The sequence below is a fragment of the Lactuca sativa genome, chromosome 7, assembly GCF_002870075.4.
Source record: "Lactuca sativa cultivar Salinas chromosome 7, Lsat_Salinas_v11, whole genome shotgun sequence".
NCBI classification, from domain to species: Eukaryota; Viridiplantae; Streptophyta; class Magnoliopsida; order Asterales; family Asteraceae; genus Lactuca; species Lactuca sativa.
In genome coordinates, this window is record NC_056629.2 from 59646333 (window position 1) to 59670780 (window position 24448).

The 24448-nt window shown below is 32.7% G+C and overlaps 3 protein-coding genes across 4 annotated transcripts in view; 2 read left to right on the forward strand and 1 right to left on the reverse strand.

Annotated features, from left to right (window-relative positions):
• Positions 1 to 11820, forward strand: part of LOC111883783 (putative E3 ubiquitin-protein ligase LIN) — a gene marked incomplete at its 5' end in the record, with an annotated part of 13634 nt that extends 1814 nt beyond the window's left edge. The window contains 14 exons of the mRNA XM_023880099.3: positions 1612 to 1833; positions 1955 to 2019; positions 2127 to 3272; positions 3428 to 3572; positions 4426 to 4683; positions 5246 to 5552; positions 5853 to 5977; positions 6078 to 6194; positions 7288 to 7419; positions 7655 to 7777; positions 8088 to 8198; positions 8283 to 8429; positions 10834 to 11079; positions 11187 to 11820. Of these exons, the coding sequence (XP_023735867.3) occupies positions 1612 to 1833; positions 1955 to 2019; positions 2127 to 3272; positions 3428 to 3572; positions 4426 to 4683; positions 5246 to 5552; positions 5853 to 5977; positions 6078 to 6194; positions 7288 to 7419; positions 7655 to 7777; positions 8088 to 8198; positions 8283 to 8429; positions 10834 to 11079; positions 11187 to 11204 (3162 nt within the window). The remainder of the gene's footprint in view (positions 1 to 1611; positions 1834 to 1954; positions 2020 to 2126; positions 3273 to 3427; positions 3573 to 4425; positions 4684 to 5245; positions 5553 to 5852; positions 5978 to 6077; positions 6195 to 7287; positions 7420 to 7654; positions 7778 to 8087; positions 8199 to 8282; positions 8430 to 10833; positions 11080 to 11186) is intronic.
• Positions 11821 to 16537: 4717 nt separating this feature from the next.
• Positions 16538 to 19125, reverse strand: LOC111883863 (nudix hydrolase 20, chloroplastic-like). Of its 2 annotated transcripts, XM_042896383.2 has the most exons (6): positions 18876 to 19125; positions 18080 to 18160; positions 17840 to 17965; positions 17663 to 17742; positions 17392 to 17426; positions 16538 to 16817 (listed from the first exon to the last, which is right to left on the reverse strand). In XM_042896383.2, exons 1-6 carry the CDS (start codon positions 19104 to 19106, stop codon positions 16747 to 16749), a joined length of 624 nt encoding a protein of 207 aa, XP_042752317.1. In that variant the 5' UTR covers positions 19107 to 19125; the 3' UTR covers positions 16538 to 16746. The 2 variants fall into 2 exon arrangements, with proteins under 2 accessions (XP_042752317.1, XP_042752318.1); XM_042896384.2 differs by lacking the exon at positions 17392 to 17426 and having other exon boundaries at positions 16539 to 16817.
• A 677-nt stretch (positions 19126 to 19802) lies between these two features.
• Positions 19803 to 22614, forward strand: LOC111883870 (uncharacterized). Its single transcript, XM_023880198.3, has 2 exons — positions 19803 to 19972; positions 21388 to 22614. Exon 2 carries the CDS (start codon positions 21390 to 21392, stop codon positions 22470 to 22472), a length of 1083 nt encoding a protein of 360 aa, XP_023735966.1. The 5' UTR covers positions 19803 to 19972; positions 21388 to 21389; the 3' UTR covers positions 22473 to 22614.
• Positions 22615 to 24448: the final 1834 nt, after the last annotated feature.

Genomic DNA, 24448 nt, shown 5'->3' on the forward strand with positions numbered 1-24448 from the left:
TTTTCTATAAATTATTGTTGTTCTTTCATGCATTACCGTAACTATTTTCTTATTGGAAACACAATGATATAAAGGAGAGCTATAAATACATAGGAACTAACAACAATTAGGGAAAGGGATCAAAGGATCTCCTAACCAAACTAAAAGAGATCATGGAGATATCTTAATTAAGAATAAACACAATAATACAATAATATAGCTTATTTGACCCAATAAGCTATCGAAGATGCTTCTATTGTACAAGATTTAAAGTGTTATGTTCTTGTGGTTGTCTATTTATTTATTTATTTATTTATTTATTTATTTTTTTTTTTTTGTGTTTTAAGCAACTAGTATATAATTATGATTCTTTAAGTTAGATAAGATGTCCCTTTTTTAATCTCATTTGTTGAATATTTTTACTAAAGGTAGCGAATTAAGTGAGTAGGATACAATAGGTAATGTGTTAAAACGAGTTTATATAAAAATGACTAGCTTTTTTTAATAGGCTCAGATGGACTGAGTTAGTATGACCATCAAACACTTTTTCTTTTATTAATAGTTATTAATTTTTTAATACAAGATTTAGGTCATAAATATTCAAATACGCTTGAAATAAAATATAAACCAAATTGCTTTGTCATTTTGAATCAACCATTTTTAGTTAATTAAATCCATTTTTGAATTTGTCAATTTCTTCCAATAATTTCTTCAAAAAAGCATCATTGACTTGATCAAATAGTTGTTTCGAACCAAATATCATATATTCTTTATACAAATGATTTTATGATATTAATTTTCCATTTATAGCAACAAAATGTGCTCCCATTTCCCCTTCCTACAACAAAATGGACATGTGAGACTTGATTGGGAAACATGTCAAGACATATATTTTTAACACCACTAGAAAATTGAATATATGTTAAATTCATTGTTGATTAGCCGTTAAAGCCTTTACAAATGGATTTTTTGGTTGAAAATTAATTAACACTTTTAATGTAACAGGTATCAACGGTTGAAGTGTCGCTATTATTCAGTTCTTGACAAAACTAAAGAGTAACTTGTAACTTTTATGTGTATAGAAATGTTTGGAAAAAATCATAAACTTTAAAAGGCGTAAAAACAACATAAAATATACAAATAAAAACTAAAAATTCGTTATCAAACATTAATATATAAATTTTCAATATGAATTAAAGTATGACTTGGGTATTCCTACTAAAAGACAAGTGCTTACTTTTCGTTTTCTACTAATTTGACAAAGTCAAGCTATCTAATTATTTACAATCAATCCGTGACCCCAGCAATCAAACATAATTTTTAGTTTTACTAATAAAATAAAATTCTATTTTAGGCAATTTGATTTTTTATTCGATTATAAAACATTGATTCTAAAATGAAAATAGACTAAACATACGTTTAATTACTTTTAGATGTAATTTTCCCGTAATATGAAATTTGTACATGACCTATATATGATTTTGCTTATATCGTTTTGGGTCTTAAATATCATTAACTTATTTTTTCTGTCTTTCTCCTTGTAATTTGACAAAGTCAAGCTATGATTTATGTATGATCCATGACCAAAACCTGTTTTATTTATTTATTATTCTTATTATTTTTTTTTTGCAGCCAATATGGACTGATAAAGGAGAAGAACAATCAGTGAAAACGCTCTCCAAGTTTCCATCTTTCTTCCCTGAAAGAGTCTCTCCCAGACTTCTCACTAACCAAAGATTATCTTCAACAACGTCAAAACCCTCACCAAATCAAGACTACTCCGATTCAGAACCCGACAACAATTCTTGCTCCATTAATATGTCTTCATCCGATTCAGACACAGAAGAAATAGAGGTAATTAACGTAGCCATCACTATATAACCGATAACTACAAGAAAGAAAAAAACAAGAAAAATAATATTCTTCATTGTTTGTCTTAAATCTTAACAACAAAATCTGTCTTGTTCTTTATAAGGTGAAAAACATCGAAATAACATCGTCAGACAAGAAACAGAAACAACCCATCTTAATAGAGCCAAGGTACGTACAAATCTTACATTTCATAATATTCACAAACTTCCACAATCCACACTTTCGTGTTCTAAATTAATCTTGATTTTTTGCTGTGAAAAAACTGAAAAACCCAGTTCTTTTGATCCTGCCATGGAAGACTACGAGAACCAGATTAACGAAGATAAACATGCAGATACACCCCCTAAAGATTTTGTTTGTCCAATAACAACCCATATATTTAACGACCCCGTTACGTTAGAAACCGGTCAAACTTATGAACGGAAAGCCATCCAACAATGGTTAGATAGAGGAAACGTTTCTTGCCCAATCACCAGACAAAAGCTTCACAGCGCTCATCTTCCTAAAACAAATTACGTCCTTAAAAGACTAATCGCCAGCTGGAAAGAATTGAGTCCCGGGAGTGGGAATGGGAATGGAATTGGGAATTCCAGTTATGACGATATCCTTCAGCTGACGTCACCCGACAGTGTAATAAGTCAAGCCACCATTGATGGAACACTCAACGAACTCAGACACGCAATCACTAATCTTTGTACTTCCGAAGTGTTAAAAGAAGCCGAAACAGCTGTTCTCAAAATCGAAAGATTCTGGCAAGAAACAAACATGGAATTGGAAATTCAAAAGATGCTTTCACAACCTCCGGTTATAAACGGATTTGTGGAGATTCTTTTCAGTTCAATCGACACCCGGGTTTTAATCGCAACGGTTTTTCTTCTTTCCGAACTCGGTTCACGAGATGGGAATGTAATCGCGACACTCACGAGAGTGGATTCCGATGTTGAATGTGTCGTTTCACTTTTTAAAAAAGGTTTATTTGAAGCGATTGTGTTGATTTACTTACTGAAACCTTCGATTCCGGGGCTTCTTCAAATGGAATTGGTGGATTCCCTTTTGAGTGTTGTGAGTAAAAAGGAAGATGAGTTTTTTAAGATGTGTGTGAAACCGAAAGCGGCTGCGGTTATGTTGTTGGGATGGATTGTTGGAAGTGGTGATGATGTGGCTGTTTTTGGAGTTGTTAAGAGGGTGATCTCTGGAAAGGCGATCGAATGTATTGTTGAAAGTTTGGAATCGGAATGGATAGAGGAAAGAATCATGGCTATTCGTATACTGTTGAGATGCATGCAGGAAGATGGAAAGTGTAGGAATGTAATTGCTGATAAAGCTGAACTTGCTCCGGTTTTAGAGAGTTTTGTTGAGGCAATCGATGGAGAGCGGTTTGAGATTGTTCAATTTCTTTCCGAGTTAGTTAAACTAAACAGGTATTAGTTTAACTATATCAGACCAGACTGTTTTGAACCGGACTGAATTTTTTCCAGTCCGGTTCAAGACAGTCTGAAAAAGCTTGGTCCGGACTGGACCGGGCTTTATCTTGTTTAGTTAGTTTATGGTTTATTTGTTATGTTTGTTATTACAGGAGAACATTCAACAATCAAATTCTACATATTATAAAGGATGAAGGAAGTTTTAGTACAATGCATACACTTCTCATATATCTACAAGCAGCTTCAACCGATCAATCTCCGGTTATTGCGGGTCTCCTTCTTCAACTAGACCTTCTGGTTTGACTCTTTCATCATATGGGTCCACATTTTGAAGTTCTCCCAACTTTTAATATTTTTCTGTATTTATATATTAGGTTAAATGCAAGAAAACAACAACATGTTTTCATATATTTATTATAGCACCTTACTTTGATTTCTTCTTATTTCGACATTGTGTTTTTAAAAATCTTTCCAATTATAGCAACATCATTCATATACAAAACAAATTTTATTGCTATAACTAGGTAAGTTTTTCAAAGTAGAATGTGCTAATAAGAAGAAAATAAAAATAAAAGTAACACGCTATTATTGGATTAATTTTTTGAAATATGATGCCTTAGTAAGAAAAATATTGAAAGTACAATGTTGTAATAGAAAGAAAAGGAAGTGGGATGCTTGAATAAACAAATAAATGAAAGTACATTGCTATTTATTGAATTTAATTTAGCCCTTTACTTTACTATGCTAATGCAAAAATAACAATGTACCTTCGTATATAATTATGTATTACGACATCCTATTTTCATTTGCTCTCTTACATCAATGTATTTTCATTTTTCTTCCTTGTTAAGGCTTTGTAATTTGAAAAATCTACTTTATTATAACATTGTACTTTCAACTTTTTTTCTTGTTAGAACATTTTACTTTTAAAAATCTTCCGAATTCTAGTAATGAAAATTCCTTTGTATAGGGATGACATTGCTACAACCGGATAGATTTTTCAAAATACAATAATGTAACATGACTGAATGAAAGTAGAAAGCTATCTTAAACAATTATATAAAAGTATATTAGCTATTCCTTGCAGTTAACCTCCTTTATTTTCTTTTTATCCTCAATTTTGTAATTTGATTTACATACATCCTTGCAGGAAGAACCAAGAAAAATGAGTATTTATAGAGAAGAGGCTATTGATACTCTTATATCATGTCTTAAAAATTCGGATTCCCCAGCTGCTCAAATCGCAGCTGCAGAGACAATTTTAGCTCTTCAAGGCCGATTCTCATCTTCAGGGAAGCCTCTTGTTCGCATGTATCTTCTTAAACATGCTGGATTTGACAAAACTTATCGGTCCACAATACGAAAAGCACAACTTTCAACCATTTCTGGAGAGCTTCATGACACTAAGGTTTTTTTTCAATGTTTCTGCTCTTTCTATTTTGGTTTAAATGCATGAAATAGCAATATACTTTTCATTGATTTGTTTATTATAGTATCATACTTTCATTTCATCCAATTACAATATTGTATATTTTGAAAAATATAGCAATGCCGTCTAAATACAAAACAATTTTCACTACTGCAATTGAGTAAATTTTTTTCAAAGTATAATGTTATAATATGGAAAAAGTTGAATGTACAATAGATTTTCAAAATACAATGCCTTGATAAGAAAATTGATTAATAAAAGCACAATGCTTTAATAGAAAGAAATGAAACAACTATACCCAATTCCTAGGTAAGGGGAAGTTAGATGTAGATAGTCTTACCTCCATTAGAGACTCATTTACTTGTTTAATATAGCATCCGACTTTCATATCTTTCTTTCCTTAATATAAAAATATGGAAGTAGGATGATATAATACACAAATAAATGAAGGTACATTGCTATTTCTTGCATTCAGCCCTTGTTTCTCTTGTGTTAAGATACTCGAGACTTGTTTATACTAATGTCATCGGTTCTTTTATAGGATGAGGAAAAAGCTGCTCAGGAGTGGGAGCGAAAGATGGCGTTTGTTTTAACGAGCCATGAATTCGGTCTTATTTTTGAGGCTCTATCAGAAGGATTGAAGAGTAGATATGCTGAAGTATGTGCAGTGAGTTTTGTGTGTGCAACATGGCTTGTACACATGCTTGAGGTTCTTCCAGATACAGGAGTTCAAGGAGCAGCCCGAGTTTGCTTGTTGAATCGCTTTGTGTCTATCTTTAAATCTGCAAAAGATCCGGAAGATAAAGCCCTTTCCATGCTTGCACTTAGCAGTTTCATCCATGATCCTGGTTAGCAGCATCTAACTATATATTAATAAACTTGTTGATTACATGATTATAACATCTAGCTAGTGTTTGGTATGGAATGAGAGAAAGAATGGAATGATTCGTATTATAGGAATGAAAAAAAACCATTTTTTGTTGTCTGATGGAATGGAATGGACTATTCCTGATTTCTTCCATTTTGTTATTTTCCATCCCATCATGGAATGAAATGAAAAAAAACTAATATAACCTGATTTTATTTATGTAATTTTAATTGGTACGTTTTTATTTGGTTATTTAAGTATTTTACCTTGCTTATTTCAGATGGGTTGCGGGATATAACCACACACATGAAGGATATCTTGAAGGGTTTGCGAGAGTTCAAGAAGTCATCGAATGTGGCTTTCGAAATGCTTAAAGTATTTTCAGAAGGGAGTGAATCTAGTGCAGTGAGTTTCTTGTTTTTTTTTTGGTGAAAAATGAAAATGAAAAGTTGGTAATATTATCCGGGGTGCTAACTAGTTGTTCTTTATTATGGGTATGATTCAGGATCTATGGAGTCATAAAGAACTAACACAACAAGATTGTAGCATGAATGGAGAAGTTCTATCGATAGCATCCATCAAAGACAAGATCTTTTCAGGCCATTCAGATGGAACAATAAAGGTAACTCTTTTACCTTTTCTAGATCATCAACTTAGGACACCAATGTAGAATTTATTTGTAACTAACAACTTAAGACTTATAAGATGAGGGGACTCCTCATTCTCTATCAATATGAGATCACTTGTTATCATAACACCCATATTTCATACCAAAGAAGATGCATATATGAGCCTCCTACTCAGATATCATTTTGTAATGCCCTATGCCTACCCGATGCGAGAAATCTTTTTTACACCACTTATGATGTTAAATCAACTCAAAATCATGTCTTATACTATTTTGGTGTTGGTGTATATAAAAACATCAAATTTGGTGCTTTTCTATTCATGTGCAGTATTAAAAATTTCTTTTTAAAAATGGTTTTCAAGTTTAAATGCTATGGATTTTTTTTGTTCATTTCATTGTATAATAATATTTTAACTGTAATATTATATCATAAATTAAGTTGATATTAATTTATGATATATATTATATTAAATTCCTGTGTTTCGAACTTCAATAGTTTCTAGCTAGTTATTTAAATGTATGTACAATATTTCTGTAAATGTATGTGTAATACTTGTTTGTAGTGTATACATCCTTTATATATGTAAATATTTGTTTTAATAATATGATAGGTAATTTGAAATATACGAATAATTTATTTTTGTCTAACGGTATAATATATAAAGTAATTGTAATAAATAGATATGAGTCAAACTTTTGAAAAGCTAATAAATATAATGATATTATTGAAAATCAATATAAGTTAAAACAAATTAATATACTTAAAATATTCTTTATGGTGTTAAAACCATGTAATGAGTTGGAGAAGAATCACTATTTATATACCAAATATTACATCATTTTGGTGCAAAAAGTGTTGTAATTATATATGGATTGGAGTGTTGGATAAATGGTCTAATAGGATAACCCAACTTTTTGATAGACCCAAAACCATGGTAGAAGTTATCGGTAACACATAACTTCATCAGCTCATCATTCTCTATCCATGTGGAACCAATTATTATATGTACCCATATAAATACATGATCTAGGATTAATGGATTATATTTATGGTTCTAAAAAAAAATTATTTGACTGAATCATGAAGGTTTGGATGGATAAAGGTAGCGTGCTACATTTGATCCAAGAAATACGAGAACACTCAAAGGCAGTCACTAGCTTGACTGTTCCACAGTCAGGGGACACTCTATACAGTGGTTCACATGATAAAACCGTGAGGGTAAGTATTAGACAAATACTTATATTTATGTTATTAGAGGGTGTGTTATGTAAATATGTCCACTATATATTCAGATGTATTATGTCGATTATGGAATACAAGATACCCTTTTTTATTAAGATTTAATTGTAAGAGATAAAATTAACGAGTTCTATCTCCCTATTTTTACAAATTCTATTATGAGTTCATGGTTTAGTTCTGATTTGTTCCATTTCTCTCAATATCAATCAACTAGTGGTGGTCTATTAACAAGGAATCGATACACTGCGAACAAGTGTATGATGTCAAAGATCAAGTTAACAATCTTCTAGTCGCCAATAGTATCTCGTGCTTCATTCCTCAAGGTGCTGGAATCAAGGTAAACCTTTATTCATCTTCATCTGTACATGTGCATGTTTTCCCTAGTACTTTCACCATTTACCGATTTAGCGATTAAATTATAAATTTTTAATGATTATTATAGGTGTGTGAGTGTTTTGTAGTTTGCCCTCATATCAAACACCAACAACCAGGAAAAATGGTTTTTCTAATTGTCCAAAAAGTATAACGATTTACTCATTTTAGACAATAGTTGAGAGTGCCTAAATCAATAAAATGGTGATTTATTTTGTTCTATTCAATTTGATAACTTCTATTTTAGTTGCTTAGCTAAGAAATGTTGGTATCAGATTCAATCATGGAGTGGAACATCAAAGCTACTTAATCCTAGTAAATATGTCAAGTGTTTGGCTCTTGTTCATGGGAGATTATATTCGGGATGCCAGGATAATAGCATTCAGGTGCAGATTGTTGTGCCTTCATGGTTTCTCTTTCCAGGGTTCACCAAAAACTTATTATAATAAAATTTAATGATATTTTTACAGGAAACCGATTTGGCAACGGGCACTTTGAGTTCCATACAAAGTGGGTCAAGAAAACTACTTGGTAAGGCAAATCCGGTCCATGCCTTGAAAGTTCATGATGGACTCATATACTCAGCCAGCTCTGCTGTTGAAGGAACTTCATTGAAGGTATGTGCAAATATTATTAACCTTTAGCAAAAATATGCATTATACTTTTGTCATATAACAAGTCCACGCAACATATTAACAATTTAATATAACAAACTTGCATATTTCTTACCATTTTATGTAAAATGTAAATTTCTTATACCATTTAGGGAAATTTCACAAAAACGATAAAATTAGTGTAAGTTTGTTACATTACGTGATTGTTCCACAAACAAGTAGAGGGGAGCGATTTCAACCCGTATGTATGAAAATCTGTCAATTTAGATTACGTTATCATGTATAATGGATCAAACATGTAAAACTAAAATTTTTGCATATAACTAAAAAGCATCAATGTTTACAATCTCCTAAATTGTTTTATTCTAAGAATTTTTGATATTCTTAATAACATTTATTGTAATCATAGTACACTAATCTTTTACGAAATTAAAAAATAGACAAAAATATTGATGGGCCAACCCAACTTTTTTTGACTGACCTAAAAATTAACTAGTGTTGACCCATTAGCGGACACATCCATTTTGCCATTACTTGCCACCTATCTACTGAGATCATCCACAATATAAGAGCTTATATCGTCAACTAAGTTTTGCAAAGCAAAATTAGATATTGTGAAACGTCCCAAAATACGACCCAAAATTTTTTGTTTTAATATTACTAAAAATCACATCATTGAATGTCATATATAATAGGGACCATGAAATGAGTAACTCAAAAGTCATAGTAACTGTGTCAAAACAAAACTGTATCAATCATATCAAAAGAGCTGAATAAAACTCCCAGGATAAAACTGAAGCTGTGGTGTGTGCGATGCCATCAACCCGAGCTCTTCACTTTGTTAGAGGAAGTACCTGAAACTCTCCGTTGACTTGACTCGTCGAGTCGGGCTGCCAACTCACCGAGTCCTTGTCCTTAATTCCAATCGTCTATACGCTTCTACTCGTCGAGTTTAGCAAAGTCTTAATGAGTCCATCTTCATCTGACTCGCCAACTCGTCGAGTCCTCCTTCATCCTATGAATGTGATCAGTCCTTGACTCGCCGAGTTGTATGAACAACTTGTCGAGTCCCTCAACTACTAGATCTGAGCCTTAACTCACCGAGTCCATTACCTACTCACTGATTCCACCCTAAACTCTCAAATGGGGAAAATCGGGGACTCGCGATTCGACTCGTCGAGTCTGAAGAACGACTTGCCGAGTCCCATGCATGCCATTACTATACAGTCGATTCTACTTGAATCCAGAGCATTCCATTCATAGATCTGGGCTCCTAGAGCTGGTTTTTCACGTAAAGTTTCTAACTTGACGTGCATGCATGCTAATACAAAGCTCAAATACCCAAAATAAGCTAAAAGAAGAGATCTAAGCTTGGAATGGAAACTTGGCTCAATAAAGGTGGCAACCTTGAGCTTAAGAGGCTCTGGAAAGCTTAGATCTGAAGTCCATTCATCATATCAACTCTTAATTCGACCTTAATTAAAGTCTAGAAACGGCTCAAAATCAACAAGAGCAAGCTTTTCAAGAGATCTAATTGATAATAAGCAAAGATTCGAGCTTGATACCTCAAAGGGGACTGAAATGCAACCAGAAATTTGGATCTACTTGCTCCCCTTGAATACTTCTCTTCTCTCTTCTTCCTTAAACCCCCAAGATGCACTAAAAACCTTAACAAGTGAGAAAATGCTCCAAAAATGCTTAAGAACGGCTAGGGTTTCGTATGGGACTCTTTGTGGGTGAGGGAGGCGGGTCTTGGGGCACATAAAATGTTTAAATAGGGTGTAAACCCTTGAAATTAGGGTCTCATCCAGACTGGCAGACTCGCCGAGTCCGGAAATATGGACTCGTCGAGTTGCCAACTTAAACCGCGTACAAATCCCATCTCTACTCGACGAGTCGGGCTACCGACTCGTCTAGTACCTCTTAAGAAATAAAAATTTAATTTATTTAAATCACATACTAGAAATGGGGCGTTACATATTGTGGAATAGTTTTTGGTCAAATAAGCTATTGTGAAAGTTTTTCATCTAATAGCTGGCAATTTCACTATTTCACTTTGATTATTTATTTACAAGCTCTCTACTATAGATTTTTCATGGTTTAATTATATCTTGTTATTTTATCTTATTAAAATACAAATAAATATTTTTTGAGGGACCAGTGAATAAACTTTGTGAAAAGTTAAATCATGAATATAGTGGAGATAACTAGCTTAAGACTTTCAGTTTGTTGAGTTGGCACTTATGTGGCATGAAAAAACTTAGTAAAAAAGTTTTCCTATTCTGGATGCTAAACAATGTTTTCTTTGTCAACATTGATAACTCTAGCTCATCGAATCAATCTAGTTTTTATTTTGTATATGTATATGAATTTGTACATTATCGACCTTTCTTTTGTTATTTTAAAGGTGTGGAACGCTTCAAATTACACTTTAAACCAAACAGTATCATTGGGGAGTGAAGTACGGACAATGGTGGTTAGCTCAGATATAATTTATATGGGTTGCAAAGGAGGGATTGTGGAAGTATGGTGTAGAAAGAAACTTAGTAGAAAAGAAACACTACAAACTGGTACAAATTGTAGAGTTGTTTGCATGGCTCTAAATAGCAACGAAGATGTCTTGCTCATTGGAACTTCTGATGGAAGAATTCAGGTAATACATATTAATTTAGTTATACACATTCTCTTTAATTTTAACCTATTTTCAGTCCATTTTATGGGCCACCTTGATCATTTACCATTTTTCTGCTCATTTTACAGGCTTGGGAAGTGAGTTGAAGATCTTGTTGTATATCAAAATAGTAGTACGATCAAGCGAAAAATGTCACTTAACAGATATATTCTTTTGAAGGTTCATAAATGAGGTGATGTAATGTATAGGACTAACTGTAAAAAGAGTGCAAGGTATTTTCAACATTTTTTCAAATCATGGGCAACATATTCTTTTAGCTATTTAATGTAATAAACTTGCCATCTTTTATCATTGTATGTAAGATTTACTGAAAATGCTAAAGCCCTTTCATGAAATGGTAAAAGAATAGCAAGTTTGTTAAATTAAATTACATAGTTGAAAACGTATGTTATATAATTTGGTAAAATGAGGAAAATAAATTGCATATTTTTTGCGGTTTACCTTAATTTGTAGGTGTACAGTTCTGATTATTTGTAACAAGCTTGTATTATCTTTGGTTTGTTTTTGTCTAAGTGATTAAGAGCACTCAAGGTAGCCTAGAGGTTCGAGTTTGAATATATCATCTTGTAAAGGATTATTATTGTATTAATAAACAGGCAGCAATTAAAAAGTTTGCCCTTTGGTCTCTTGCCCATACGAAACATTTGTTCAAGATTTGAATTCTTAAATAATTAATATAATGTTGTAATTATTTTACATACACATTTTGGACGATTTTGACCTGTTTTATTTCTAACTAACTTTAGAGAAAAAATTTATAATCCAAAATCAATAGTAAGTAAAAGTTACACTATGCAAGTATGCATAATTATAAACAATTGATTCGTTTTCTAAATGATCTTATTTGGGTTTTTGCCATAAATGAACAACCGTTACTACAAGGTTCAACCAACAAAGCCCCTGACATGCTTTGCAAAAACATTAATCTCAAGTTCATATTTGACATATGTTTGTTCATCATCATCATTATCATCATTTTTTTTAAATGGCTTACAAATCCACTACTCAAATCCTAAATCTATATATTTCGTCCATAGCAGAACTTGAACCTTTAATCTTTGGCTAAGGGGCACCGATCACTTAACTTCTAATACCACAAGACCAAAAGCCATTTGGTTTTGTTCTTCTAATCTATGCTAAATGACTCTCAAATTCCTTGGATTTTGATCGATCAATTTCTAGAATGAGACGTATATCAACAACGATCATATCAATCATCTCTATTTCATAATTAGGTTTTGGTTTAACATTTTCAAGATAGATTTGCTTTTGGTTTGATTTCTGTTTAGTGTTATGTGTTTTAGATTTCCGAAACTTATTTCTTTTATTTGAGTTTTTCATCGGAAAAATGATGGTTGCTGGAATAAAATGGTTGTCGGGGAAAAATATGGTAGTAGCTAGAAACAACCTTGGTAAGGGTTATAAAACATTAAGATCATTTGTAGTTTTAAAAGTAAAATAATAAACTCACCAAAAAAAAATTACTACCTTAATTAAGTTTAAGACAACTATAAAACTCCTATTTTCTAAAGAGGACAGCCCCATTCAAATTCGACCCTAATCTCTCTTTCCCTTGTATCCACAAATCACAATTGTCTCAAGTTCTCAACTGCATTTCACAATACGCTAACATCGTGTCTTAGGTAAAACCTCTGACCCTAATTTGCTTTAAAGTTCCAGCCTACAAGTTGTCAAGGATTTTAACCTACAAATTTGATCATTTTCTTCTAATCTGATTATTTTGCTTGGTTTGATCTGATCTAATTGATCTGATTTGAGTTTCTGCCCTTAATTGATTAAATGTGTTATAATCTGATTATTTTAACCGACAACCACCCAACTCCGACGCTTCTTCTCCTTTCTTCGGTGAGACCAACCTTTCTCTTTCTCTATTTTTCGATCACCACTCATTGCAAGTGCTAGTAGCTTCGAATGGTGGTTCTCTGTCGTATTCTTCTAAAGTCCAATCTTTCTCCCCCAATTCTAACTAAGAACTGCACACATCAGATACTTAATTACGTGTAAGTTGAGACTGAAAACCGATAATTTATTGCAAACAGTCATCAGATCTTATATGGAGTCTTAAAAATCAATGCAATTTGATCAATGAAATCCACAAAATCCATTCCCAAATATTCACAAGATGACTTGTTTCTCTCTATCCTTCATTCGCCTCCTACCTACAGGTCACCATCCTCCATACCTTTAACTTCTTCATCTCTGCCCCTCCACATCCACTGCATCGTCATCATCCCATTTCAATAAACTAACCTATTTCTATATTCAACCTCATCGGTATTTATATCAGACAAGGAGGAGGACAAACATAGAGGAGATTTTTGGTCCGTCCAACTCCACAGTCGAGCTCAACAGTAGCAACACACAGGTGAGAAGGCGAGGTGGCTTGGAGGATATGGAGACGTTACTTGCAGCGGATGAAATCAGTCGTGTGAAGGGGAGGATGAAGGTGGTTTGAAAGGGACGATGAGTACCTCCGACGACTGGATTTTGACTTCCTCCGGTGGCCAGATTTTGACTTCTCAGGAAGGAGAGGTTTTCAGATGAAGATAGAGAAACGGGAAAAGGGATTTAGGGAATCCAGCTAAATGAGGATGGGGGTGGGTAAGTGTGAGGCCCATATCATTTTCTATATATTGTAAACAGTCATCATATCTTATATGGAGTCTTAAAAATCAAGGCAATTTGGTCAACGAAATCCACAAATCCATTCCCAAATATTCACCAGATGGCTTGTTTCTCTCCATCCTTCATCCGCCTCCTACCTACAGGTCACCATCCTCCATACCTTCAACTTCTTCATCTCTGACCCTCCACATCCACTGCATCGTCATCATCCCATTTCAATAAACTAACCTATTTCTATATTCAGCCTCATCGATATTTAGATCAGAAAATGAGGAGGACAAACATAGAGGAGATTTTTGGTCCGTCCAACTCCACAGTCGAGCTCAACAGTAGCAACACACAGGTGAGGAGGCGATGGTGGCTTGGAGGATATGGCGACGTTACTTGCAGCGGATGAAATCGGTTGTGTGAAGGGGATGACGAAGGTGGTTTGAAAGGGACGATGAGTACCTCCGACGACTGGATTTTGACTTCCTCCGGTGGCAAGATTTTGACTTCTCAGGAAGGAAAGGTTTTGGATGAAGATAGAGAAACGAATTCGGGTTTTCGGGTTTCGGGTATTCGGGTTTGAGGTCGGGTCGGGTATACCAGAAAATTTATTAAGTGACACTTATTGATATTTTTTTTTGTTTTTTATATGTTGGTTGGTTTAATATAGAATTAGTTAGGAAAATACTCCATACAATTAACAAATGCATATAGAATAAAAATACAAATCATTATAATATGTTATGAAGGGTTTTGTTTTATTTGAAGTGTGCGTACGTGACTGCATTGTATATTTGGTATTAGTTAAAAAACGAATTCGGATATACCCGAAAATAAATATTCATACCTAAAACCCGAACTATATTATTATCGCGTTAACCTATTACCCGAATGTTTATACCCGTCACCCGTTCTACCCGACCCATTCTACCCGAATTCAGAACGGGTCGGATGGGTAGAACGGGTTTCTGGTTTTTTCAACAGGCCTAATATGATTACCTGTATTTGTTTGCTATATGTTATTTGTTACATATGTCGACATAGTATGGGTGGGTTGAGGCTATACTGCTTTGTGTTGTCGGCTAACAAACCCAAACAATCTAATCGGGAGATTCTGGGCCAGAATGGCAATCCAATCAGGAGATTGTGGACTAGAGTGGCAATCTAATCGGAATATTATGGGCTATGGTAATCCAGTCGGGAGACTCTAGACCCAACATGCAGTATGTATATCTGTATGGTTGTGTGTGGTACTTTGGGGGAACTCACTAAGCTTTGGCTTACAGTTTGATGGTTATGGTTTTAGGTACTTCAGAGGACACAGGGGCAAAGTGAAGGCTTGATCGTGCACAACCTTTAGATTTTGTGCTATTTGATTTTTGGGATACTCTGATTCGTGATTATAACTTTTGGAAACTATGTTTTGTAAACATTTATGGTTTTTGGCTTGGTTTTTAAAAATGAAAAATTTATCTTAAGTTTTGGGATGTTACAGATTGGTTAGGAATTAGTTTCACGTTTATACAAATATATATTTTTTGACATATGAACCTAATATATATATATATATATATATATATATATATATATATATATATATATATATATATATATATATAGGCTTAGGTTATTGTATTTAAACTAATTATTGTACATCTATCATATGCTATGAGAATTACTAACATAATAAGTTGTTTAGCAATGCGAATACGTCCAACCTTACAAGAATATCGTCATTTTCATGCATTCTCGTTAATTCTTATTTTTTTTGTTCTCAAACATCGTTTTTCACTCATTTTCATTCTGACAGAATACGACCCAATAAAACATTCTGACAGAAATGAGAATAATAATAATAAATGTATAGTAACCTTATAGACGATTTAATTAGTGAGAATGTGTGTTAATGATAATAGTTATGTAAGATTGAACGTATTTATATTATTAAACAACATATTTTCTTTATCATTCTCATAGCATACGATAGATGTACAATAATTAGTTAGAATACTTGAACCTAGCTATCTCTCTCTCTCTCTCTCTATATATATATATATATATATATATATATATATATATATATATATATATATATATATATATATATATATATATAAACTATTTAAAATACATTTAACGTAGAATTTCAATGAAATGATATGTTTATATGAAATTTGTTTAATAATATGTATTCATATAATTAAAGTTACTTTTATAAAGTATTATTTATTTTCTTTATTTACCGACTTAATTATTTATATATATATATATATATATATATATATATATATATATATATATATATATATATATATATATATATATATATATATATATATATATATATATAAGGGTGAGATTGGTTGAGAACTCATAGTTTCCCGAGAACCCGAGAACTAAAAGTGGAGCGTTAGATCAAAATTAGTTCATTAAGGGCATGATCGTCATCTTGCCAATCTCATTTAATGTTTAATTTTTTGTGTTATTACAAATATTAATATTAATTTCTATAAATTTACATTATAAATAAAATTTTCGGACTTTTTTAGAAACAATATTTTTCTATTTTTTTTAAAAGTGCAGATTTTTTAGTTTTTACGGAAAACATGATTTTTTTTAAAAAATTGGAAATATATATATATATATATATATATATATATATATATATATATATATATATATATATATATATATAACTGCACTTTTTTTAAAAGCATTTAAAAATCAATAAAATTAAAAAAAAACTTGAATATTTAAAAAATACTATAAATTTTTAACCAAAAAAATCAACATTTTAGGTACATATATGAATATTTTTACAAATACATATATGCATATTTCATATACTATAATATTTGTAAGGAAATCATAAGAAAACTCATTTTGTTTACTAATATTTAAACACAATAGAATAAGTATTTTATTCGATACAAAATAAAATATAAAAAAACAAAAAAATGCTATAAAATTCCAAAGCGTGTTCATGTCTTCGTGTCAATATTTCCATATTTTCTTCAATTTATCATTTTTCACATTTTCAATATTCACCACAATTTCTTTCAAATCTACAAGAAAATTAAAAAAATGATTGATGCAAAAACACTCACAAAAATACATATGTGATTTACATGTGATTAACATATAAATCACAAGCGATCACATATGAATTATATGTGATGCATATGTGAATTACATGTGAATCACATGTAATTCATATGTGATTACATGCGATTTACATGTGAATCACGTGTAATTCATATGTGAATTACATGCGATTTACATGTGAATCACATGTAATTCAAATGTGAATTAAATGCGATTTACATGTGAATCACATGTAATTCAAATGTGAATTAAATGCGATTTACATGTGAATCGCATGTAATTCATATGTGATTTACATGTGAATTACATGTAATTCATATATGAATTACATGTGAATCAGATGTAATTCATTAGGGAGATTAATGAGGCATTTATACCAATATAAAAAAGATTAATGTAAGCTGTATTAATTAGGGAGATTAACAAGGCATTTTGTGGGTTTTCTAATCAAAGTAAGTCAGAAAAGTATCAGATGCTTTTTAAAGATGATGAAAATTCAGATGTAAATGTTGAAGATGAAATAAGAATTGTTACTGGAAATTGGGGCTGTGGAGCATTTGGAGGAGACCCTGAAATTATAAGAAGAAAAGCTTTGAAAACTTATATTTAATTACTAAAGATACAAAAGAAGAAAAAAAAAGATAACATGCAAAAAAGGGTAGAAATGGTTTTTATGATCATGATTCTAAGACACCTAAATAATTATGCATCTTAAAGGGAGTGGTTTCCTTGCTACCACCTTCTTTTGCTTCTTTTATGTTGTTGCCAAAAGGAAGTACAAATATGATAAAGTTGATAAATATACCTGCTAGAAATGGAACTTGAGATTCCTGCTTCTTCCTCACATTCCTTCACAAGATTATCTCCAGGTGAGATTCCATGTGGCTGCATTTATCAGATTAAAACTCATTTACACATGATACAAGAATAAACATGAGTTATTAATTATTAGATTAAAAATAAGAAAAAAAGAAAATTCCACCATTCCTCCAGCAACAAGATGATCAAGCATTCCTGGATAGGTTTGTTTCATTTCACTTCTTTTCCCACTCCACATGTATTTTTCTCCATCTTTTTCAACATATCCACACATGTAAACTCCATAAGCCTACAATAAGATATTACAAGATTGTGTACGATGCTTAATTAGTAATTACAATGTGTAAGATTTTGCTAATTTGAAAGATTTGAAGGAAGATGTGAGATATGAGATATGACATACATTTATCCCAAAGTAAGGTGCTGCTGCACGTTCCATTGAGAAATATACTTGTTCTCCATAAGATGAAGTAACAAGATATAACTGCAATCATTTAAAATTATACAGGAAATCAAGATTTCATGCTTTATCATATTTGTACTTCCTTTTGTAAAATTGAGATTAAGTGTCCGTAAAATTTCATGCTCCCCACAAACGCCACTAGATGCTAAGCATCCCCATTACAACTATTCAATCGATTGAAGTTTTAGGAAAATAATTCTCTGTTATGTCTGTAATGAAGGATTTACAAGAAAAAAGAGAAAGTAGACATGATTATAGACCTTAGCAATAATCTGTGAGCCTCCGATAACAAGTCGGTATCAACAAATCGGTAACCTCTTTCAAATTCAAACTATGATTCCAAACAAATCGAAAAGAAAACTACAAAAAATTCAAAACCCTAACGCTCCTAATTTCGAGATCGTTAAACAATAAGATAAGCAAATGAAAAATAAGATCAGATGAGTTTTTAGTTTTTGACTCAGATGAAGAAGAACGACAACCAAGGTGATATCGTCTATGTGATTACAAAATAGAGAACAATCGGAGTACATTCAAAAGAAATTGATGAAATTCGAGTCAACAGAGGAGTAAATATTACTTGTACATGTCGTAATTGAGATCTGTAAAGAAGACGAGAGATAAGTCATGTCGTGAGAAACCCAAAAATGGAACCGTTTCGATTCGACGGATGATCAAAGATCGACATCGCCGTCGCTGCGGTGAGTTCTAGAATGCGATGAAGATGGAGACGAACCTGAGTTGATTTACGATTGCTTCTAATTGATGTAATGGATAACGATTTCGCTAAACTAGATTGATTTGGAGGAAAGAGATCGGCTAGAGCATTGAAATTGAAACAAAAGGTGAGAAATCGATTCTGATTTGCAGATGCAGACAATCGGATGAGATGGAGGTGGTTCGTATGACGATGCAATACACGGACACTACAAAGACGATGGAAGCCGATACGTACATACATTTTCATCGGGTTACAACAACATTTGTGTTCCCTATAATACCCTTGCACTTTTAAGTTAAGATACCCCTGCCCATACAAGTTTCTATTTATTTACAAAAACGCCACAATGCATCTTGGTCATCCTTTTTTTTCAATCCAACGCTCCACTTTTAGTTCTCGGGTTCTCGGAAAACTATGAGTTCTCAAATCCTCTCTCTCTCTCTCTCTCTATATATATATATATATATATATATATATATATATATATATATATATATATATATATATATATATATAACAAACAATGTGTTTGAATAACTCATTCCATTTTCATGAGTAAGCTAGCAAAATATGGCAATCGGGTATAATGATATATTGTGTCATCTAGATCATACCAACCAGGGTCTTTATAATTTATTTTTCTATACAGAACCAAATCTGCTAACATATAAAAATATTGTGGTAAAAATAAATTCACATAAAGAAGGACCAAAGATGGCAATATTCTCAGTAAACTATAGGGACGGTTTTTGTAATTTACTTTTCTATATAGGACCAAACTATCAACATATAAAAATACTATTGCCAAAATAAATGCACATAAAAAAGGACCAAAGGTGTCAATATTCTAAAATCGTGTGACACAAATCAAAAACACATAAATCTACTGTTTATTTTTCAATTGAAAGTAGTATATGTATTGACTTTTTTCTATCATCAAAGAGATTTGGTATTGATAATTAAAAGTTTAAGAGCATGATTGTAGTTTCTCATTTTAGTTTGACCTCCTGGTTTCCCCCGTCACTCTAATTTTATGGTTTTTTCGATCTTTCTGGTACTCACAGAAGTGTCATAACTGATCTACGCTCAACTCCGTCTTTGTTTTCATTAAGGTATCGCTCACTCCTTGTCGTTATGTAATACAAACTCTGATTTAAAGTTATATTATGGATTTCCGCCTACAAATTTGATCTTTTTGTCATAATCTGACTATTTTGCGTTGTTGCTAATAATTGACCTGATTTGAGTTGTTGCCCTTAACGTTTCAGTATCTTCTAATCCGTTTAATTTGGTTCTTTAGTGAATTTGCAATTTAGTTTGCAAGATGAGCTGTTTTGACTTTTGATCTCTATGAGACTATGATAGTTGATGACGCATTTATTACTTTGGATTCTAACATGAAAACCATAATTTCAGTATAAATTTAGTATTCATGATTCACTTCCACTCAATAATTAACTATCAAGTCCCAGTTAAAGGAAATTCATTTTGCGCTTTGTTTGTGATTTAGATTATTTTCCAAATCAATTGGCGAGGGGTTCTTAATAACTAAGGAAACTAAATACAACCATATCGGTACTTCTGAACAAAACCACTTTTAACTTCATCTCTGTTTGCTTCTTTGATTAGATATACAACAAAAGACCATATTGCCTATTGTTTTCCCATTGCCCGATTGAGTTTAAACATATTCTCGCAATCAATCTATATGAAACACAAACTGGTTTAATTGATAGTAAAATTTCTTTTTGGTTTTTTAGCTTTTATTTTTAAATTATTGAGATGATGGTTACTGAAAGCTACAGTAACCCTTTTGTGGGGTATAATAGTTGTTGGCTTTAGACAGATGACTTGCAAATATCACCTCATCCATTTGAGAGGCCATGTGCCATTTGGTCTTTCACTTGCAAGTTCGTTTATATTACTTTTTAATTAAATAACATTAACTAAATATTAAAACCAATTATATATTTCTCAACTGCTAATGTATTTGAAACCAATTTAAAGAGACCAATGATCAATATTATACCATTTGGTCTTTCACCAATGATGAATATTGTAATGTTTAGATTTATTTGAATTATAGATGATTATAGTTATGTTAATTTATTATTCATTATTGTTAATGATTAATGTTTAATTATGATTGTTAAAAAAAATATAAAGTGGTTGGTGATGTGGTAGTAGGACCACTTTTGAAAGATGAATGATATAAACCTGATCTGGTATTGTGCTGAATTGAGAGTGAGAATTTTCTTTGTTGTCTGATGCATATCACGAATACACTCTAGATTTGAATTTGTTTTAATCAGTTGTAACTTGTATATCAGTTAAATTGATTTTGGTGATTTGATTGAAGTTGTTCTTAAATCAGTTGTCACTAGTATCTTCTTTAACTTAGTTTCATCTAGGAAATTAAGGGAGTCAGTGAATCAGTGATTATAATCAATTTGTTTAACTTATAGTATTGATCTTGTTTACAACTATTATATCTTACGGGGTATTTATTTATCTTTTGCATGTGTAGGAATGGCCAATACAAGGAGTATTACCAGAAACCAGAATCATGATGATGATGCGTCATCATCATCATTTACCACGAAGAGGTTTGAGACTTTTGATAACATCGGTGTGACACATTGGTCAAATCTTAGCCACGATGTGGTTTTGCTAATTATGATGCAACTGGGAGTTGTTGATTTCGTTGCATTCAGTGGAGTTTGTAGGTCATGGAGGTCACTTGCACTCTCGAACTGGAACATGTTTATGGCATCCAAACCGCCCATGTCGATATGCTCCCGTGCTAGTAATCAAGACTCATATTGGTATCTGGAGGACTTTGAAAGGAGAAGGTTCAGAACTTTCATTCCCCATTCTGCTGGTAGAATTTGTTTTGGATTAACTTCTGGTTACCTAATCTTGGGTGGGCGGGAAACCCAAGACTTCTGGCTTGTGAATCCTATCACAAGGCATGAACTTCATTTCCCTGGCTTCCCCATATATGTGCGTGCTCTTGAACATTTAAGTATCAAGGCTATCCTTGTCTTTTCACCTTCAACATCTGGGTGGGTATTTGTTGTGCTACATAGAAATATATCATTTTCTATAGCGGGTAAACGAGGATGGAATCATGTCTCCTCCACTCTCCCCATCCTTGATTTACATGCCCTAAAGGGGAAGATATATATCCTACACACCGATTTTTCTGTATGTGAACTTAGACTCGATCCGAATTCGAAGCACAAATGGACGTTACTCGAAACCAAGAATTTTCTGAAACCAGACTTATCATATCCACAGCTTATAAGTTCCGGTGAAAATCTTTATCTTATGAGTCTATTTTCACAACCTTACAAGGTTTTTGAACTAGATTTTGGTGAAATGAAATGGGTATCGCCAGAAAAGAAAATAGAAGAATATGCATTCTTTCTTAGCGAGAAGAAGTCTTCTGCTGCTATTAAACCAGACTCATGGGCTGTCCATCAGACACACTACAAGAGCTATGATTACTTCCTGCACACTAATAAAATTCGACAACGCATGTTCTATTATCAAAAGTGGATGTGGTACTTCCCGTGTGATTGTTTGAATGTTAATATCTTAGATCAGTAATGACTTGTTAGTATTGTTATCTTTGTTTTGATTATGGACTATAGAATTTTTATATGTAGAACATTGTCAAGATGTTAAGGAACACCGGTGGTGTGTATTTGCATCTTGCTACTTATTATGTAGATAGTTTAGTTGTCACTCACCCTTTTGCTTATGGTGGGCACTCTTTTCTTTGTTTTTATTTTCGACTAGTCTAGGGTTCACATGACAAGACAGTCGGGTAAAGAGTTAATGCTCTCGATTTCTTGCTCGCTACTTTCAAATTCTAATATGATTTCATGTTGGAGTTCTAGTTTGTTACATCTTGTGTGATTTGTGATGTCAACTAGTGGTGTCTATCAACAATGAATCGTTACACTATAACCGGATGTATGATTTCAAAGGTAAAGTTAACAATCTGCTAGTGATTGTCTGGTGGTGGCTGAGTTTTTGATTTGTGTTATCTTGCAAACCTAATCTTCTTTCGGAATAAAGGTATCCTTTCATGATTGTTGTAGGGTTTTTAATTAAAACAATGTTTGCTCAAATCAGAATTGTAATTGTGATTGTGTTAACTATCTAATATTCCCTGCAAGCTAAGGTCGGGTAAGGACTTGTAGCTTGGACCATAACCCCTCAAATCTTTGTGAAGATAGTGGCTTAATGAATATATCAGTAATCTGCTCATATGTGGATATAAATTGTACCTAAAACTTCTTCGCAACAACCCTTTCTCTTATCAAGTGAAAATCAACCTCAACAGGCTTCGTGCGTGCATGGAACACAAGATTAGTAGATAAATAAGTGGCAACAAGGTTATCACACCACAATACCGGTGCTTTGGTTACTGAAATGCATAGCTCTCGTAATACTATTTCAAGCCAAGTAACTTCAGCAACATTATCATCTAGAGCTTTGTATTCAGCCTCAGAGATGACCAAGATGACCGAGAGACAAATCTTCTACTTTATTGTTGACCAAGAAACTAAGTTGGAACCAAGATTTATAGCATATCTCTTGATGGATCGACGATCATCTGGACAAATAACTCAATCAACATCAGAATAAACAGTAACTACTAAAGATTTCGCATCTCCATAAGCATGCTTGGTGTTGTCACATGAGGGTGTGAGGCGTAGACCAAAGTTACTGGTTCCCTTAAGATATAGAAGGATTCATTTGACAACAGACTAATGATTGTTAGTTTGTGAATGAATAAACTGACAAACTTTGTTGATTGCATATGTGATGTCTGGTCTGGACAATGTGACATACTCCAAAGCACCAACCATTTGATGATACCGAACTGGGCGAGTTGGGTTTTCAAATAGGGGTCTGTCGCCAAGTGGTAGAGAGGCACCAATAGGAAGAGGCACGAGAGATAATTTTGGCATCATTAAGACTATCATGCTGCAAGATATCTAATATATATTGTTGTTGGAATAAAAAGAGACTATAAGCAAAGTGAGCAACTAAAACGCCAATCAAGTATGATAGTGCACCATATATTGAAGAGAAAAAGTTTGACTCAGACTTCGTATAATACGATCAATAGCCTCGGGGTTGTTCCTCGTAAGAATGATATGATCAACATATACCACATATAAATTTGTGTGCTCTTCATGGAGAGTATAAATAGAGAGGGGTCAGCATGAGACCCTTTGAAACCGATGGTATTAAGAGCACTTGATAATCGATGGAACCAAGTGTGTGGTGTCTGTTTAAAGCCGTACAAGGACTTATGAAGCAAGCAAACATGACTCGGTTTCTATGGATCAACGAAACAATGAGGCCTACGTATGTAGACAGTCTCATTAAGATCACCATGAAAAAAAACATTTTTAACATCCAGCTAACAAAGAGGTGGTTTATTGGAGAGAGCAAAAAAAAGAACCACCCAAATAGTAGTGAATTTGACAACTGGGCTGAATGTTTCATGGTAATTAATTCCAGGTTGTTGATGAAAGCCTTTGTCTACCAGACGGGCCTTGTAGCAT